The sequence below is a fragment of the Vicugna pacos genome, chromosome 8 (genome assembly GCF_048564905.1).
Source record: "Vicugna pacos chromosome 8, VicPac4, whole genome shotgun sequence".
Classification (NCBI taxonomy): Eukaryota; Metazoa; Chordata; class Mammalia; order Artiodactyla; family Camelidae; genus Vicugna; species Vicugna pacos.
In genome coordinates this window covers 78,338,889-78,357,897 of record NC_132994.1, presented here as the reverse complement: position 1 = coordinate 78,357,897, position 19,009 = coordinate 78,338,889, and the positions used below count along the sequence as shown (strand labels likewise).

Below are 19,009 nucleotides of genomic sequence, written 5' to 3'. Positions count from 1 at the left end.
TTTTATTTATAGCACTTTATTTCCTGAGAGAAGTCAGGAAAAGCGAGGCCCCGTCGGTCTTGCCCTCGCTCATCTGGCCCCTCCTCTCTGGACCCCGGCCTCCGGCCAGGGCAGGGGCGGAGACGGCAGGGGCGGGGCCGGAGCGGAACAGAGGCGGGGCCCGCAAGGGGCGGGGCGGAGCCGGGGGCGGGGCAGGGGCGGGGCCGGCACGGGGCGGGGCCGGACCGGACCCCGTGCCAGGTGCTCCCAGCGAATGCAGGACTGAGGGGAGTTATGTCACTGCTCCGAAGGAATGGGTCCAGCGCGCTCCCGCGTGTGTCTGACTGACAGCCCCACGCGGGGGTCGGCGCTTATAAAGGAGCGGCTGCCGCCCGGCCCGTGCGGAGCCCCGAAGCCGGCTCCTCTGCAGCGTGGGCCGGGTCGCCTCGCCCGCGCGCTGGTCCTCCTGGACTCCGTCCCCAGCACTGAGACGGGCCGTCGCTGCGGCTTTTTCACATTCCAGGTAAGAGGTTTTTTTTTTTTTAATTTGCCAAATCATCTCATTGTACTTTAATTTTCAGAAAAGGCTCTTTCGAATCTAAGAGGGGAGAAGGGAAAGGTGCAAAGAGGACACTGTAAGGCCGGGGTGGGGGGACGGCCTCTAGCAAGCTGAACCCACCAGCATCTACGCAGCGGACTGCCTTTAGGCGGTCCTTGTGCTGCTTCGTCAGAGACCTGAGAGGAGTTTGTTCGCAGCGACTTTGCTGGGGGCCGCCCGGGCGTTCGCGGCCGCTGACCACTCGGTTCTTGCGACCTGAATGAATGGCCCGCCCGGAGACCTGGGCAGGCGCTTCTATTTCTCAGCTCCGGGATGAGGTGCTTCCGCGTTGAAGTTTGTTGCTGAGGGGTGATCACGAGAAGGAAACTAGGAAAAACGCGCCTGAGAATGCGGGAAGATAACCAGAGAAGTGGAGGCTGAGCTAAGCGTTCACGGCTGGCAAGCGGCTTCGAACGCCTAGTGCGTAACGCTTAGTAAGGCTGTGACGGGCGCTCCCACTGCCCGCGGCTCCGGCCGGCCTTCGCAGTCCGGGGGTAATCTGCATACGAAAGGGCGCCGGGAATCCGCCAGCGGGACGTCTGCGAGGGACGCGGGTTAGTCCGGGGGAAGGAGGCTGAGACTAAATCACCGCGCTCCGGGGGGCGGGCTGGCGCTACCCGCAGCGAGGTTACTGCTGCTTGGACTGCTGAGATCAAAAGAACTGCAAAAGAACTTCTCAGGTTCTAATGACATCCTGTTGCAGTAGGCTTTGGAGACCTTTCTTTTGGAAAACACATGACCAGAAACATAGACCAAATGTGTGACGTGAAGCGCAGGTTAGGAGAGCGTGTGTCCCGTCCCCCAGCGGGTGCTGCATGATGCCATGCGTGTCGCCATCTAACACAGGGCGTCATGGCATTGTACGTTCTCTACCAGCGACACCTGACCTGCTGCCTTCTCGGTTGTCTCACGGATCCCGAGACAGACCCTTGTGGGGCGGGACCCTCGCCCTCCTGTGACAAAAGGCGGAGTGGTCATGCTCTGTGAGGCGTCTGTTTTCGAATCTGAGCATGTGGTTTTGTTAGCAGCAGAGCTCCATACACTCCCTTTAGGGTGATGGGAAGATGGGCCTCCAGAACTTGAAAATTCGTATTTTGCACAGAGCCTGTCTTTGCCAGAGCCAGTGGTCACTGCTGTCTGCAGAGCACAGAGGCACACATGTAGTCGAATGGGAAAAAGACACAAGAAAAGTGTCACAGACGTGCCTGTCCACTATTTACCCTTAAACCACATATGCAGGGCTCCCCAAGTGCCAAGTCCTACCCAGGGACCTTGCAAGTGTCTACTCGTGCAGCTCGAGCCTCTGAAGAACCTCATGAGCAACGTCCGCACTGTCAGCGCTCCCGCACTGGGCGGCCGGGGACAGTGCACCCGCAGTCGGATCGGACGACCCTGTGCCCGGGGCTTGCTGGGCTTATTAGCCTTTTCAAACGCCAACTTGCTTGGTTCATTCTCACAATAACCCTCTGAGTAGGTAACTTAAATGATGCTTCTTCATTCTGCAGAATAGGAAACTGAGACCAGAGAGGTTAAGTAAGTTTCCCCAAGTTGCATGGCAAGCGCCCAGTGGAGCAGCTCTGAGCTGGGCCAGCCGGGCTTGCCTGCTGTGCCCGCCGCCTCCTTGATGGGCACGTGGAAAACAGCCAAGTTCTGGACTTGCTGTGGGCTGACTGCACAGCAGGCGTCTGGAGCCCAGGGGAACCCTGAGGGTCCTGCGTGGACACTGCTTCCCCTGGGGACGGTCCCCATCTCAGAAGGATGGGTAGTTCCAGGTTCCCACGTACTTCTGGAGAAGCAGCTCCATGAATTTTTGGTCAGTCTTTGAAGCCCTAAACAAGGAGGGGTGAGGGTCCAGCTGGGTTTTGCCTCAGCAGGACGAGGGGCGTCCTGCTGCTGAGGGCCCTGGGGACACTCGCTCACTGGGGCGGCTCGGAGGCTGAGACTAGGGCGCACAGAGGCCGTGCAGGGGTTAACAGAGGAGCGGGCATCTGGCCAGTCTCTGACTTCTGGTCCAGTGTCCACGGAGCCTGCCAACTGAAAAGCCTCAAGAATGGAAAAACAGGCCTGCAGGAAAATAGAAAAGCAAAGTGAAAAGTGATTACTAAGTAGAATGCTATGTTTTTTGTAGTTGTGATCCACCAAACTAAGTTTACTTTAACTCACATACACTTGATATTTATTCTATTTAATTAAGTCACATGCACCCTTTTTTCCTTGGCTGTTTGCACAAAATGCCTTCATAGTTTTTTTTCTTCCCCCCAGGCTGATATTTTTCTAAATTCAAACTTCCTGGGTTTATGTCCCAGCTACACTTCTCAGTAACAGCATTGCTCTGGGCAAGTACTTAACTCTTCTGATCCTCCACTTACCCATCTGTAAAATAGAGATGATAATATCGTATTTATGTTTACCTCCTAGGTTAAGTAATGAGTATTTAGAATGTCACTAGCACAGTGCTAGTCAGCACGTGCTAGTCCGGTGAATACCAGCTGCAGTTGTCTCATTTGAAAAACACATTTCTTATCTGGTTTTGACTTCCTACAAATCCATCTGTTTCTGATTTTTATATACCAGCTGTTTTTAAGTGGTCATATGAGTGTGATGTCTGACCTGCACTAGAAGTTGCAGTTACGTGTCCACAAGTAACAGGGCTTTGTTTGGTCTGCAGGAGTCCCGCCGGGGAGGGGCAGGATGCTGTGGTCCCTGCTGCTGCTTGCCTCATGGGCCTGGTCTGGCATTCAGGGTGAGTGTCGACACATCTCCAGGCATCTGGGCTCCCAGGACGAGGCCCACCTGAGGGATGAGGTTAAACAAAGGGGAGTCGTGGTTGGAGCCCCTCACCTGTTAGAACCTTCTTAATTTAGTTTAAAATAAATCTCCACTTATTTTTGAGTCTATAAGATAGGAAATCATTTATTTTCAGAAAATCCAGGTGTTAGCGAAAAATATCCTCCTATCTGGAGATTCAGTCTCTTGCTGGGCACTTTTTGCCTTTTTTTTGTATGTGATGTTTACAATGTATTCAAGTATTTGGTGTTTTATAACTTCTTTTCCTCCCATTCTTCTTTTGCTTAAAAATATATTAAAAGGATTTTCCACCATGTTTATTTTCTTACATGAATTTTAATGATGGTATAATATTCCAGTAGAAGCTAAACCCTAATACTTTTAGAGCAATTCCCTGTTATGTTATTACTTTATTTTCACTGGTGTAACTGATGCCACGCAGAATATTGTTGTGAATACATATGTCCTAGCATTCATGATTATATACGTACGGTGAGCTCCCGAAGTAAAATTGTTGGGTCAAGGATTTTAATTATTTTAAGGATTTCTGATAGATGGCAAAATAGCTCTATTGATGGTGGTAAAATGACCACTTCTGTCAGCAACACTGTATATTATAATGCTTTAATTTGCCAAGCATTAGATGAAAATTTATGCTTTATTTAAACATTCTGTTCAGGAAATTATTTAAAGTGTTACAATTTTGGTCAGGTCTGATAACCTCTCTCCCCAGTAGTCTCAATGGTGAATTAAAACCATTCACTTAAGGACTTGGTTCCTGTCATCTCTCAGAGCCTTCCCTGCAGTGTGAACCATGAGTGACAGAACGTATTCTACAATAAGGGACATGGTTCCAGTCCGGTGATCTCTCTAAGAAAGCCAAGTACAATATAGTTCCTTCCTAGAAATGCATTGAGGACAAGGCTAGAGAGCCGTTCTCCATAGGGTGCTTCTCTGGGCCATCGGGGAGAGGGGGTCACACTTGAGTCTCATCTCCGGGACGGACGAGCAGGAGAGAGCAGGTGGCCCAGGGTCCTGGTCCAGGAGAAGGTGGGGATGTGCCAGGCGTAACCCAGGCCCTGCTTCCTTCCTGGCGGAAGCCTGGCCATGGGAAGCGTCAGCTGATCTGAACAGAGCCCTGGGTGCCTAGGCGGGTTTACCCCCGGCACCGCTCCCCAGCGGGTCAGGGATGCAGCTAGTGCTGTGGACAGGCAGCTGTCCTGGGGAGAGAGGGCAGCCGAGCTTTCATGAACCAAGGCCCTAGCATCCCCGAGGAGAAGGGAGGGGACGTGCAGTGTCGGCCTCCATAGGTGCTCCCGGGCAATGATGCTGGCGGCCTGGACTGAGGGAGCCCGTGCCTGCCGGGCTCCCAGTAACCTCCTGCTCTGCTTCCCGGGCAGCTGGAGACCAGGACGAGGACACCACCTTTGACCTCTTCAGCGCCAGCAACATCAACCGCAAGACCATCGGGGCCAAGCAGTTCCGGGGCCCGGACCCCCGCGTGCCCGCCTATCGCTTCGTCCGGTTCGACTACATCCCGCCGGTGGGCGCGGAGCATCTGGGCAGGATCGCCGAGGCCATGCGGCGGAAGGACGGCTTCTTCCTCACGGCCAGCCTGAAGCAGGACCGCAGGTCCCGGGGCACCCTGCTGGCCCTCGAGGGCCCCGGCGCCGCGCAGCGGCAGTTCGACATCATCTCCAACGGCCCCGCCGACACGCTGGACCTCACCTACTGGGTGGACGGCACCCAGCACGTCATCTCGCTGGAGGACGTGGGCCTGGCCGACTCCCAGTGGAAGAACATCACCGTGCAGGTGACCGGGGAGACCTACAGCCTGTACGTGGGCTGCGAGCTGATGGACAGCTTCACGCTGGACCAGCCCTTCTACGAGCAGCTGAAGACAGAAAGCAGCAGGATGTACGTGGCCAAAGGCTCCGGCCGAGAGAGTCACTTCCGGGTAGGTCCGCGGGGCTCCTGGCGCCCGCCCCGCGCGCCGCCTTCAAGGGGGCCGGCCCTGTCCTCGGAGGAGCGCCTCCCCGCCCCCCGTGCACACGCACGTGCACCTGCCCCGCCCACAGCCGGCTGCGCATGCGGTCACATGCACGCGCACTGGGCTGTGCACGCGCACGCACGCGCGTGCACGCGCGTACACACACACACACACACACACACACACACACACACACACACACACACACACACACACACACACACACACACACACACACACACACACACACACACACACACACACACACTCGCGGACGCGCTCACGTGCACACACAGCTTTCTGACCAGGAGCAAGCAGAGCAAGCCGTCACAGGTGCACCTTCTTAGCTGCACAGGTTCTCGCTGGTTCCAGGCTGAAGGCTGAGCTGGTGAGCAGGGCATCAGCCCGAGACCCCCTCCCAAAATCCAGCTCGGTGCTGACTGACAGGGCAGCGAGCCGCTGTGTCTTCTGAGGAAAGGGCTGAGGGCGAGTGAGGGACGAGGTCGTGTGCGTCTCAGGGAAGATACTTCTGGGAAGAGGATCTGCCTCAGTGCAAGTGTTAGCACCTGCGAGGAGGGTTAGTAGCCGTTCTCCTCCGGATAAGCCTGAGCATCTTGGGAAATAAATGTATATTTAAGCTCAGTTATTTCAGTGAAAGGCCTAGCGATGCATCCCAGGTGCTGAGTGGCCGCGGGGGGTCGCCAGGAGGCTCCAGGCCCCGCGTGGTCGACCGCCGGCCGAGAGGAGCCCTTCACTCTCCCGGGGGAGGCCGGGTCTCACAGATGTGCTGTCTGTCCTGGGACTGGACCAGGGCCCGTTCCCAGGACGGACAGGCAGGCAGGGACACCAGTCATCCTCAGAGTCCCCTGCAAGGACAGTACGGCCACCAGTGTCCACCTGGGCACGTCAGGAAGACAAGGTACCGTCTTCCGGGGCCCCTCCCCCGTCTCTGAGAAAGAAGCACTTCCTTCTTCTCACGGGGACTCCATGTCCGCCTCTTGTCTACAAAGCTTCAGAGTAACACTTACAGATAACCCGACACAAAGGGCTTTCAGACCTGCTGAGTGTGACAGCACAGAGGAAAGTTCTCCCTGCTCTAAGGTGACATCTTGTTTTTAAAGCACCGTTTACTTCAACGCCTGACGCTTGACGGTCGTCCCCCGCTGTCTCCCCCTCGTTCCTCTCTGCAGGGTTTGCTGCAGAATGTCCACTTAGTTTTTGAAAATTCCGTGGAAGATGTTCTCAGCAAGAAGGGGTGTCAGCAGAGCCTGGGAGGTAGGTGTCTTGGCGCTGCGTGTAGGATTCCACCTTGGACGGGCTTCTCCTACCGTGTGTGTGGGCGGGGGCGGGGGCGGGGGCAGATGGGATTTAAGTTTGGAATGACATGCCGATGTGGCCTTGAGTGAGTTAGCTGGTCAGCTTGACGTGCTGACATCCGAAAATGATAAATTGCTTGAAGGATTTCTTCTAAATATGTTTGAATTATCCAGTGTCATCCATTCCACATGCCAAAAAATAAATCCCTGGCATTTTAACATGATTTTACATGTATGCCACCATTCCCATCTATTCACGTGTGAAGGTCATCTTCACGGGCCAACACCGCAGACACGAGTCGCGCTTGGCTTGTGGAAGTTTTCTGTGCAATTCACAGCTGTTGACGCAGCCTTACTGTGAAATGTATGCTGCTCGAATCACTGACAGATACTCCCACGCTGTCTGTTCATTGCATTTTGAAGTTACATCCAATCACGACTTGTCAGCATTTTCTTGAGCATTTAACTTAGGAAGGTCTCTCTGCTGGGTTTTTTAGATGAAGTGTGTCACTCAATCTGCAAAACGCCTTTGAAGTGGGCACTTTCTTCACTTTACAAACAAAGCAGCGGAGGTGCCAGGAGGCCCCATAAGTCTCCAGGTGACAATCTGTGAGCAGCAGGGCCACCTCTCCCGACCCCCGTGGGGCCGAGTCCCCACAGAAAGGCTCTTACCTGTCCCGTGATCTCGTTTTGTGGTTTGCGTCCACTCAGATGGCTTCTTCGTGTCTCCTGGGAATTATGACAAGTGCAAATCGCTCTTTTATGGATCATCACGTGAGGGCACGTGGATCTGATGTCTGTGAGGCACTGGTGGGGCTTTGCTGTCCTGCACTGGACCCCGAGCTGGGAGCGCTGGTCGCAGGGTTCAGAGTCCCGGTGTCCCGAGGGTGGTGTCTGTGGAGTGAGCCTGAGTCCTTCCATCCAAGACCATCTGTCTTTCCATCCGCACGTCGTTCAACTGCTGGTCAGTTGAGTTCCAGGAAGGAAAGAAGTTAGTTGTGGTTTCTGGCAAACTCTGCAGAGAGGAGGCTTTATAATACGGCCTGTGACACACGCTCGCAGTCCTGAGTCCCAGACCGAGAGCTGCAGCTGGGGCCATGCCCCCTCCGGTACCGCCAGCTCTGCTCAGATGCCAAGATGGGTCCCTCTGGATTAGGTCACGGTCTTTTTAGGGGGCACAGTCATAAAAAAGCAGGAGCTCTGAGAAGGCTACGGCAGTAAACTGACATCCGCTGGCAGGTTCGGCTAGAGGTGGGGAGAGCAGGGCGGTCCTGGCCCGGCTTGGGGGAGGTGTCTTGGGTGTGAGCAAGGGCTGCGCATCACCGGGTGCGCCAGCACCGTGGAGAGGGCCCAGCCCCTTGACAGAGGAGAGGAGGGCGGGCGTTCTGCCCTGGAGGGAGGGAGAAGGGAAGCTGCCCCAACCGCAGGCCTGTCCCAGCACCAGCCCCCGTGCAGCCCGCCGGCCTTGTATCAGACACCACGAACAAGGGGTGCCCGGCCTGCGTGAGCTCTCCCGGCTGTTGCAGAGTTCTTGCTCATGTATTCGTCTGGTGAGTGACGCGCTTGTGTTCCTGTGGGTGCACGCAGTTACAGGGCTGGTGGGTCTGACGGGCGCTCCCGCGATCTGTGGGAACTGCATGGGTTCTAACCAAGCCGTGAAACCTCATGATAGAATGCCAGAGTGACAGCAGTCACCAGCCTTCACTCAGTAGTGGGGTGTCTCAGACAAGACACGTGGCGGTCTCTGCAGAGAGGGGCTCGGGCCACATGTCAGTGACCCCACTTCCGCCCATGCCCCAAACAGTTCTGTAATTTGTGGCATAGCTGCCCATGTCCCCTGACGAGGACCTCAGGGTCTCGTCCGATTTCTGGGGCAGTGAGATTCCGAACCCACGGTCAGGCTTCCACCCTGCATTTTGGTGGTTACACGAGGCCGGCAGAGAAACGACATGTCAAGGAGGAATCACTGAGCAAGACAACAGCCCCATGTGCCTCCCTGCAGGGCAAGGAGCCCACAGAACAGGGGTTCAGGGAGGAAGAGCCGGATAAAGGGAGAGCAGGGAGGGGTCATCCGATCTGTGGAGAATACGTGGTTGGGACAGATTCTGGGGATGAAAATAAGGAGCTTATTGTGGATAGTAGGTAATATAAATACGCCTATGAAGTGAGGCTGAAAACAAGAGCAGGAAACTGCCACATCTAATTGGTTTGACCCCCACCCACTGCCAGTGGGCGTCTCTGAGGCCTTCTGCATCTTTCTCTCCCTGAGCTGAACCTCTGCTCTGCTCACAGTGTGGGTTCTGACGTAAAGTCTGTGGTGCTAGACCTGGGTGGAGCCCCGCCATGAAGGTGGGGCCAGAAGCGAGGCCTCGGTTTCAGCTCTTCCCATTCGTAATTTAGCCTGAGCCACTCGGGACAAGTGCCGTCCAGCCTCAGCTCCGGGCAGTGCCCTGCGAGGCCACCACGCTGTGGCCAGAGGCCGGTGGGCTCACTGTTTTCATGTCCTTCCTGCAGCCGAAGCCAACGCCATCAGCGAGGACACGGACACGCTGCACCTGAGCCCCCCGGGCTCCACAGAGTATGTGGGTCAGGGCGCGGAGAAGGTGCCGGAGGTGTGCGAGCACTCGTGCGAGGCCCTGGGCAGCATGATCAAGGAGCTGTCGGGGCTGCACGTCGTGGTGAACCAGCTCCAAGAGAACCTGCGGAGAGTGGTGGGTGCCAGGCGACCACGCCACCCACACGACCAGGGAGCAGGGTGGCCACGGAGGTCTGGCTGAGGTGCCAGTAGTCAGAGGTCAGGGAGGGGCCCTGACAGAGGGTGTGTCCTGGGCTACACAGCCCCCACCAAGTCTTAACTTGAGACCCTTGTCTCCCAGGAAGCAGAAATTCTGCACCCACAGGGAGGTGCTTTTCTCTGAAGGATGGAGTTTGGTGAGGAGCATGTCAGAGGGAGAGATGTGTCTCAGGATGATGATTTCGAGTTCAGGGCAGAGCTGCTGACAGTGGGCAGCCTCCCTTGTCCGCACTGTCCTGCGATGTCCCCACCGCTGAGCTCACGCCAGGCAGCTGTACTGCAGGGTTGGGAAGGAGCAGAGGCTGTGGGAAGGACAGCAGAGAGGGGTCTCCAGGTCTGGGAGCTCCTCCAGCCCTGAGGCTTTGCAGGATGCTCAGTGGGGGGGGGGTCCAGCCCAGCCCAACACTGCGGATGTGTGTCTTCTGCTCCAGCCAGGGGCTCCAAGTGGGTTCTGATTCCGGTCCCGGACGGGGTGGAACAGCACACTTCCACTCCCGGGGGACGTAGAGGGGCTGGGCGCAGCACAGGCAGCTCGTGGCAGAGGCCAGGGTGCTGGTTCTGTAGCACCCATGACCCAGTTTGCCTTCTGGAATTTTCCACCAGGTACTGGGCCTGGGGGGTGGGGTGGGAGGTGGAGTCACTGCACCCTCCCTGCCCGGCCCGGTGCCCACCATTTCACCCCTTGCCCTGGCTGGGGGAGGAAGACCAGGGAGACGACGTGCTGGCAGGAGTCCAAACACAGGAGGCGGACCCTGCGATGGGTTTCCGCAGGGGGACCGGCGCCTCAGCCGGACTGATGCTCATGCCTCGGGGTTGCTCTGGTGGGGCTGCAGGAGGGAGGGTGGTGGGGGTGAGCATTTGGCCCGAAGCGCCTCGACTGAGAAGAGCTTCCAGACAAGTTTATGTACAGCGGAGTGAGGAGTAGGGAGATCCGTGAGCCTCCTGGATTGCACAAGAACAGCAGGATAGTGTGTTTCTGCCCATTTTGTGCAAGAAGGGGTCCATATCTTTGTGTGATTCTCAAAGGGCCTGTTCCCCCCACATCAGAGGTGTCTGCTCAGGGAAACGGGCCAGTGTGATGCTGGTGGGAGGAGGTGCTTAGAAGAGGGGCTGTAACAGTGCCCAGGCTGGTGGACAGACGGTGTCAGTTTCACTCGAGTTTTTTCAACAACTGTGTATCCTTTCCTCTGGTCGGTGACCCTCAGGACAAGCAAGGCCTGTGTCTGTGGGTGTCTTTGCTGTGGTACTGTTAGAGCAGTGTCAGGACTGAATCTTAGTTTTCAGTTGACAGGAGGGACCCCGCCCCTGACTGCCCCCCACCGCACTGTGCCTCGCCCGCTCCAGGCAGCTGCTTCACCCCAGGCTCCGGCCTCTGTGATGGGGCCCGTTAGCCAAACAGGCACAGATGGCAGACTTCCAGAACATCTGTCAGAGAGGTGCTCACGGGGGAGTGGGAGTCAGTGCCGCAGACTCTGCTGGGCCCCGTCTCTGCTGACTGTGCCCGCCGGGCCTTCATGTAGATCTGAGTGTCCTGTTCTGCACGGGGCGGGGTGCGCACCTGGAGGTCTGCCCTTGAGGGTGAGGCTCCCAGGGAAGGGGGCGTCCTTTCTCCTTGAGCGGAGCCTGGTGGCTACACTCACATCTCCCCCTCCGCTCCACAGTCCAGCGATAACCAGTTTCTCTGGGAGCTCATCGGTGGGCCTCCCAAGACCCGAAACATGTCAGCCTGCTGGCAGGACGGCCGCTTCTTTGCAGAAAATGAAACCTGGGTGGTGGACAGCTGCACCAAGTGCACCTGCAAGGTGAGGCTGGACGCGCGGCCTCCGGGATGCGGGGCGGGCAGGGGTTTCTGAGCTGCTGGACGCCTGCAGGCCTCCGCTGCCTGGATGTGGCAGGGCTCCCGCTGACCCTGGTGAGTGTGGGCTGTGGAGGCAGGAGGAACCTTGAATGAGGCTTGAATCAACCCTGTTGTTCTGCACATAAACCAGAACCTGGGCGTCTGGGTGGGGGCTTGTCCAGCGTCACCCAGGTGGCTGGGGACAGTGGGGCTGGCCAGCGTCACCCAGGTGGCTGGGGACAGTGGGGCTGGCCAGCGTCACCCAGGTGGCTGGGGACAGTGGGGCTGGCCAGCGTCACCCAGGTGGCTGGGGACAGTGGGGCTGGCCAGCGTCACCCAGGTGGCTGGGGACAGTGGGGCTGGCCAGCGTCACCCAGGTGGCTGGGGACAGTGGGGCTGGCCAGTGTCACCCAGGTGGTTGGGAACACGGAGTTGGCCAGTGTCGCCCAGGTCCAGAGAGCTGCTCAGGCACCGGGGAGAGAGGACCTCGGGCCCCTGGGACCTGTGGGGTCTGCAGGGCAAAAACCACTCAAGCTGCTCCACGAGCCCTCAGTTCAGCCCTTGTACAAAGTTTACGTCTTTAAATGAGTGTTAAATACGTATCTTTTTTTTCATAGAAATTTAAAACTGTTTGCCATCAAATCACCTGCCCGCCGGCGACCTGTGCCGACCCATCCTTCATGGAGGGCGAGTGCTGCCCCTCCTGCTTCCATGGTGAGTGCGCCGGGTGGGCGGGCCTCTGCTCAGCCACCAGCCTGTTCATCTGCTCCAGTGTCCCCCTGTTTGCTGGTTTCTGCAGAGAAGCTGGAGGCTTAGTGTAGTCTTCTTCCAGGGCCCCCCAGGGGTGAGGAGGCCCTGACCCTCAGTGGCCTCTGTGGCCACGCCTCCAGCAGGGAGTCCGGGGTGTCCACCAGCTCGCACCTCCCGCTGCCCCAGAGGTGCACGGCTGCCCCTGAGGTTGAGCCTACACTTCCTCTCAGCCTGTTCTGCAGCTCGAGTCCAAGTCACCACTGCTGCCTCTGTGTCCTGTCCCCCCCGTCCCCCCGCTGACTCCGAGCATCTGTGCTTCCTTTACACACCTGTCGCCAGTCCTGGGTCCCTGGTCCCCGTCCCCGCCCTGTGCTGACTGAATTGGCTGGTTCCTCCGAGACCTGCTCTGACGTGTCCTGCTGGTCCTTCACTGTCCTTCATCCTCATCTTGGTCTGGGGGCCTTGGTGACACCGGCCTGGGGACAGGCTGCGTCCTGTGACAGGGGCTCACGGAGGCTAGCACAGGCTCTGCCCCTCCTTGATTCTGAGCAAAATGTAACTTTTTCGGGTTTCAGATTCTTCGTCTGTAAAGTGCAGAATGATTATCCCCATGACTCAGGGTTAGTTTTATGACCAAAATAAACACTACAGTGTGTGTGGAAGTGCCCGACGTGTATCAGGCGTTCAGTCTCCCCGCGCGGGCCGCAGACCGGCACGACCGTGTGACTGCGGTAACCTCGGCCCGTGGGCTCAAAGGAGGCGCTTCAGGCGGCGGAGAGCAGGAGAGCGCGGGAGAGCGCCCCTGCCCGTCCTTCCTGCTGCGGTCTGGAAGGTCTGGAACGGCTAACCCTCACCGCAGTGCGTTCGCAGGCGGCCTGCTGCCTGACCGGGGCAGCAGGCCGAAGCTCCGTCACTGCTCACCAGGAAGACTCCTAAGTCATGTTGCTTCTCTTGTTTAGAGCCTGCAATTTCCTGTGAAGGAGCTCTTGGCAGGAAACTGCCTTTTCATTTAACCAGCGCTCAGATGGGCGTCCTGCTCGGACCCCGGTGGGGGGCTCCCCCGGGGGGGCGGGTCCCTGGGGGCGCTCTGACCCCGCCGCGCCCTGCCTCCCGCAGACGGCGAGGAAGGCTGGTCCCCGTGGGCGGAGTGGACAGAGTGCTCTGCCACCTGTGGGTCTGGCACCCAGCAGAGGGGGCGGTCGTGCGACGTCACCAGCAACACATGTTTGGGGCCGTCCATCCAGACGCGGGCGTGCAGCCTGGGCAAGTGTGACCACCGCAGTGAGTGTCCAGACGTCACCATGGGCCCCGGGGGTGGGGAGGGGCAGCACGGCCCTCGGGGTTTGGGGTTCCTGGGACCCGCCGCTGCTGCTGCCTCTTCTTGGAGGCACTCAGCCTGGTCCGGGCATCTGGCCCGTGAGTGAGGCACCTCCCCTCCGGCCCCTCCTCTCCTCTCCTGCCTGACCATCAGCAGACCCTGGGTCTGGGGGCCCCGGCCGTTTACTAAGTGCTCCGTGTTCCTCCGTGTGCTAGTCCGGCAGGATGGCGGCTGGAGCCACTGGTCGCCGTGGTCCTCCTGTTCCGTGACCTGCGGTGCCGGGAACGTGACGCGCATCCGCCTCTGCAACTCGCCGGTGCCCCAGATGGGCGGGAGGAGCTGCAAGGGCAGCGGCCGCGAGACCAAGGCCTGTCAGGGCCCGCCCTGCCCGGGTGAGCAGACGGGGCGGGGCGGGAGGTGGGGGCGCGGCGGGGAGCCCTGGGCCCCCTTGGCTCGCTGGTGTCTGGGGTCGTGCCACTGGCCTGGGCTCACTCTGACCTCCCTGAAACCAGCTCCGTCAAATTGCAGCTCATCCACAATTGAAGGGAAACAGGCCAGGCCCTGGGGGCACCTGGCCTGGGGCAGCCGCAGAAGGCACAGAATGGGGCGTACCTCGAGGCTCCAGGTACGGAGGACTCAGGGCCCCAGCACCAGGCCTGCTCTGGGAAGCCCGACTGGTGCAGTGTGTTTGCTCAGAAAAGGGAGGTGTGGTGACTCCTCTCCCTGCTGAGTTACCATTTGTCTGAGGACGAGTGACAGTCGCTTGGAATGAAACTCAACATCGGGCAGCTTCTCTGACGTGAGCACCTCTTGTCTGTGGCAGGGGTGCCCCTGCAGCCAGCGGCCCCTCGCCAACAGTTCTCAGGTTCTGGGCACAGAAGTTTGTGTGACTTTTTTCCCAGAAGCAAAACAAAATCAGCTGAAATGTCACTGCCTGCCTCCTTCCCTGACCTCATGGGCACAAAAGGACGTTCCTACCACGTTTTCCTCCACATTTGGACATGCTGCCATGCCCCAGCTCTGGCCCTACTCCTCCGGTGACCCTCTGTGCTCTCCCCTCGCAGTGGATGGTCGGTGGAGCCCCTGGTCCCCATGGTCAGCCTGCACGGTCACCTGTGCTGGAGGAATCCGGGAGCGGACACGTGTCTGTAACAGCCCCAAGCCACAGCACGGAGGGAAGGACTGCGTCGGGGACATCACGGAGCGTCAGATGTGCAACAAGAGGAGCTGCCCGCTAGGTGGGTGTGCGCGGGGGCGGTGCCTGGGCCCTCAGCCCCGGCCGGCGAGCAGCTGTCGGGCGGTCTGGGTGCTGCAGCCAGAGACGTCTTTATAAAGACACCCCTGGGCTTTTATTCTGATTAAAAGTATAAAAGTTTTTGGAAAATACGAAAAAGAAAAGTCAGCTCTGTGCACAGGCGGATAACTTTTATCCTCTGCATTATTTGGATTTTGTTCCTCTAGCATTTTTACGTAAAAACAGCACACGGAGCAGGAAGGGTCACTGTCCGCAGTCAGATCAGAGCGCGCGCTCACTAACTGAGCGCTTGTTGCTGGAGGTGATCGCTCTCGGTGGCCATCGCCAGCATCTTCCCAACTTGCTCAGTGTCACCACAGCTGAGCCAGACTGCTTGGAGGGCAGAGATGCGCCTGTCCTGTGGGCCCGGGATGGCGGCCCGGCGGCGGTGGCTAACCCTGCTCTGCTTCCTGTGCAGACGGCTGCCTGTCCAACCCCTGCTTCCCTGGAGCGCCTTGCAGCAGCTTCCCCGACGGCTCCTGGTCCTGCGGCTCCTGCCCGGTGGGCTTCCTGGGCAACGGCACCCACTGCGAGGACCTGGACGAGGTGGGTGCCCCTCCCTGGGCAGCGGGGCGTCCGGTGGAGGTCGGGGCGTGGACTCATGTCTGGTCTGCTTGCTGCAGTGTGCCGTGGTCACTGATGTGTGCTTCGTGACCAGCAAGGCCCACCGCTGCGTCAACACCAACCCGGGCTTCCACTGTCTGCCCTGCCCCCCACGCTACAAGGGGACTCAGCCCTTTGGGGTTGGCCTGGAGGAAGCCAGGACCGAGAAGCAGGTGCGCCTTCCCCAGGGGAAGCAGCTCAGCCTTTTGTGTTCACGTTAAAAGCGAGAGAACAAGCAGACAGGAGTCGGAAAACAGAGGCTGGGCTGGGGGGCACAGACAGCAGGAGGGTTTTCCTTTGCCGGCCAGCATGACCCCAGCAGCGAGGGACACGGGATTCAGAGCACAGAGTGCAGGTCTGGGCTTCATGAGGACCAAGGTGAGGACTTCTGGTCCCTACGTGGCCCCAGGTGTCACCGGAGGCTCGGATGGGTGGTTGCTCAGGGCGCTGCCGTGTGAAACAACCCTGCGAAGGCAGAGCCCAGGGGTCTGGACCTGCCCCTGCAGCTGCCGCCGCCTCGGCGTCCCGCGGGCAGGACCTGCGCCCGGCACGCGGCCCTCCTGTCCTGACTGCTTGGGCCTCCTGGCAGGTGTGCGAGCCTGAGAACCCCTGCAAGGACAAGACCCACAACTGCCACAGGCACGCGGAGTGCGTCTACCTGGGCCACTTCAGCGACCCCATGTTCAAGTGCGAGTGCCAGACCGGCTACGCGGGCGACGGGCTCATCTGTGGGGAGGACTCGGACCTGGACGGCTGGCCCAACAGGAACCTGGTCTGCGCCACCAATGCCACCTACCACTGCGTCAAGGTGAGGATGCGGGGGTGGGGTGCAGGGCAGGTGCTCACACCTCTCTCCAGACTCCAGTGACTCAGGTCACTGGAACTGGAACTTCCTTGGGGTCAACAGTGTGTGTTCCTGTCCTGGACTCCTGCAGCCAAGGCTCCAGACTGGGGGCAGCCGTGCCCCCGTGGAGATGACCTACGGGTCGAAGCCCTCAGAGGGTCCTCACCGTCCCCAGGGCACTCTGCACGCCACGTGGCTCCCACCTCGAGATGCCAGGGGAGCTGGGCAGTGTCATCAGGCCACCTGTCAGCCCCCTAAAGGCATCTGCCTGGTGGATTTCTGTGAATTCCAGGGATTTCTCTGAAAAAGTAGCTCCTTGTTGGGAACTGAGAGGGGACACCATGTCTGATACGTGTTTGTTGACCGACTGCGAAGAGAGATTGAAATCAGTGAAGGGGAGGCAGAGGGGGATGTAAACAGACCCCACGACCTTGGAGGCGAGTCTGTGCAGGAACTGGGCTCAGCTGCGGTCACTCAGCCAGAAGCCAGTGAATGTTTTCCCTTACAAAGACCCCCGTGTGCCCCACACAGGAAGCAATTAGGCCCCCTGGATGAGCAGAACTTCCTTGGGGTCAACAGTGTGTGTTCCTGTCCTGGACTCCTGCAGCCAAGGCCCCAGACTGGGTGGCTGAGAACAGCAGAGTTTCACCTTCTCACAGTCTGGAGCAGGAGTCTGAGGTCAAGGGGTCACAGGGCTGCGTCCCCGCTGGGACGTCCGGAGGAGGGTCCTTTCTGCCTCTCCCGGCTTCTGGCGGCCCCAGGTGTCCTTGGCTTGTGGGCACATCACCCTGACCTCCGCTTCCGCCTGCTTCTCTGTGTCTGTCCCAAACTGCCTCTCATCCTCCTCAGGACCCACGTGGGTGTGCTCAGGGCCCATCTCAGTTCTCCAGGATAAGCTCATCCTTTCAAGACCCTTAAATCAGTCACTTCTTTGGCACATAAGGTGATCTTCTCTTTACCATGTGAGGTACCGGCCACTCCTTTGCCATATAAGGCGACATCTGCAGGTTCCAGAAGACTAGAACGTGGCAGGTGTCGAGGGACGCCTCTGACACTAACAAGGTGTCCCAGAAAGGGTTAGCGCAGTTTTATGCCTTAGTAGCTTCAGAAGTGTGAATGCTACAAACTAGCAAAAGACATTATTTGTAAATACAAATATATTCAAATATTTAACATTTACTTATTCTTGTGAATTGTGAGCAATAGAGCTTTAAATTTTTCCTTTTGTTCTCTCTCTTAAAGATGGCAGAAGTTGACTGAAGCAAAAGTGAGCTTGCTTTGAAATAGCCGAGGTATCTTGCAGCCTTCACTGTAGCTGCCTGACCACTGTCCCCGATCTAACAAGCTCAGGTGTCCAGCTCTGAGAGTCCCGGGAAGTGGGTGCTGCTTGGATGACCACAGTTAAGGGGTCCAGGGTACAGCAGGCGCCGTAGCAGGAAGGTGTCATGAGGATGAGGGCATCTTGCTTTTTTTTTTCACTTTTGTGGAACTTCAGACAGGAATTTAAGAACTTAAAGATAGCGCATCACAATTTCCAAACAGAATTTAAGAGAACAAACAGATGCAAAGGTCAGTTCATAGGAAGCACCCCACCTCATCTGAGAGGCTCCCTTAGTTGCTGCGAGGGTCTGAGTCCATCACTGGCCGATGCCCTCGAGGACCTGTGTCCCTGTGGCAGGAACCCAGGAACCCCTCTTGTCCTTCACGGGCTGGATTTGAAACCCGGCTCCAGACGTGGCCCCAAGGCGGGGTGCTTCTGATTGGACCCCTGGGGCTTCTGTGACACATGCATTCATGGAATTGAAGCCCCCTCTTTACCATCGACCCTGCCCTGGTATCCCCGGTTCCCTCAGGCTGGGGTGTCCCTGCAGCTTGGGTTTGAGTCATAACAGAGTTGGACTGAAACAGAGTGATTTTCTTCCGATTCTGGAATTTATCCACTCACCGGGAGGAGCTGACCTGGGGGGACGGTGTGGGCGCCAGGCCTTGGGTCCTCAGCAGATCCCTGCACCTCCAAGGACTCTCGGCTAGTGAGGGTTAAATGTCTGTGACTGAGGCTTTTTGACGTGAAGTCTGTGGGACAGAACAGGGTGGGCGGTTCCGGCCGGCCCTGCGTTTCCTTCCTCCTCTGGTTCCTGCGGTGGTCTGCAGCTTCAGGGATCCTGGGCTCGACGCCCAAGCTTCCCTGGTCTCCACTCCCTGGAGGTGGGTGTGAGTCTGGAGAGGACACGCAGTGGTCCCGTCCCTGCCGCCAGGTGTCCCGTCCTCCTGACCCCGCTGGGGACCGATGTCTGATGCTGACCTCGGGTCCTGATTGCCCCACCCTCCTGAAAGCCAGGGGCTCTTCGGACATTTCTGTCGCCTTTGCACCCCCTCTGTTTGCAGGACAACTGCCCCCTCCTGCCTAACTCTGGACAAGAAGACTTTGACAAGGACGGCATTGGGGATGCCTGTGATGACGATGATGACAACGACGGAGTCACCGACGAGAAGGTGGGCGGGGCCTCTGGGGGTGCAGGAAGGTGGGCGGGGCCTCTGGGGTGCGGGAAGGTGGGCGGGGCCTTGGGAGGGTACAAGTAGGTGGGTGGGGCCTCTGGGGGGGCGCCGAGCAGACAGGCAGGGTAGACCCTCCTGTGGCTGGAGTGGTTCCCGGAAGGAGACAGGATCCCTGTTCCCGTACAGGTGACAGTGTGTCGGGCTACACAAGTGTGTTAACCAGCAGAGCGTGGAGCCTTCCTGGGAGCTCTGCCAGAATGTCCTCAGTAGCTTGATTTACCTTTTTGGGGGGGAGGTAATTAGGTTGGTTTGTTTGTTTATTCATTTATGTTTTAAGGGAGGCGCTGGGGATCGAACACAGGCCTCGAGCACCCTAAGCACACGCTCCACCACTGAGCCATAC

At 58.2% G+C, this 19,009-nt stretch overlaps 1 protein-coding gene across 3 annotated transcripts in view; it reads left to right on the top strand.

Annotated features, from left to right (window-relative positions):
* Positions 1-217: 217 nt before the first annotated feature.
* Positions 218-19,009, top strand: part of THBS2 (thrombospondin 2) — a 28,744-nt gene continuing 9,952 nt past the window's right edge. Inside the window, exons 1-14 of one of the 3 annotated variants that reach the window (XM_072966245.1) lie at positions 228-502; positions 3,246-3,320; positions 4,765-5,321; positions 6,545-6,629; positions 9,185-9,381; positions 11,126-11,266; positions 11,919-12,015; positions 13,168-13,332; positions 13,585-13,761; positions 14,434-14,607; positions 15,082-15,209; positions 15,287-15,439; positions 15,856-16,074; positions 18,496-18,603. In XM_072966245.1, the coding sequence (XP_072822346.1) occupies positions 3,269-3,320; positions 4,765-5,321; positions 6,545-6,629; positions 9,185-9,381; positions 11,126-11,266; positions 11,919-12,015; positions 13,168-13,332; positions 13,585-13,761; positions 14,434-14,607; positions 15,082-15,209; positions 15,287-15,439; positions 15,856-16,074; positions 18,496-18,603 (2,253 nt within the window). In that variant the 5' untranslated portion in view covers positions 228-502; positions 3,246-3,268. Of the gene's footprint in view, positions 503-3,245; positions 3,321-4,764; positions 5,322-6,544; positions 6,630-9,184; positions 9,382-11,125; positions 11,267-11,918; positions 12,016-12,281; positions 13,045-13,167; positions 13,333-13,584; positions 13,762-14,433; positions 14,608-15,081; positions 15,210-15,286; positions 15,440-15,855; positions 16,075-18,495; positions 18,604-19,009 lie in introns of those variants that run through there. The other 2 variants (XM_072966246.1, XM_072966247.1) reach the window with 2 other exon arrangements.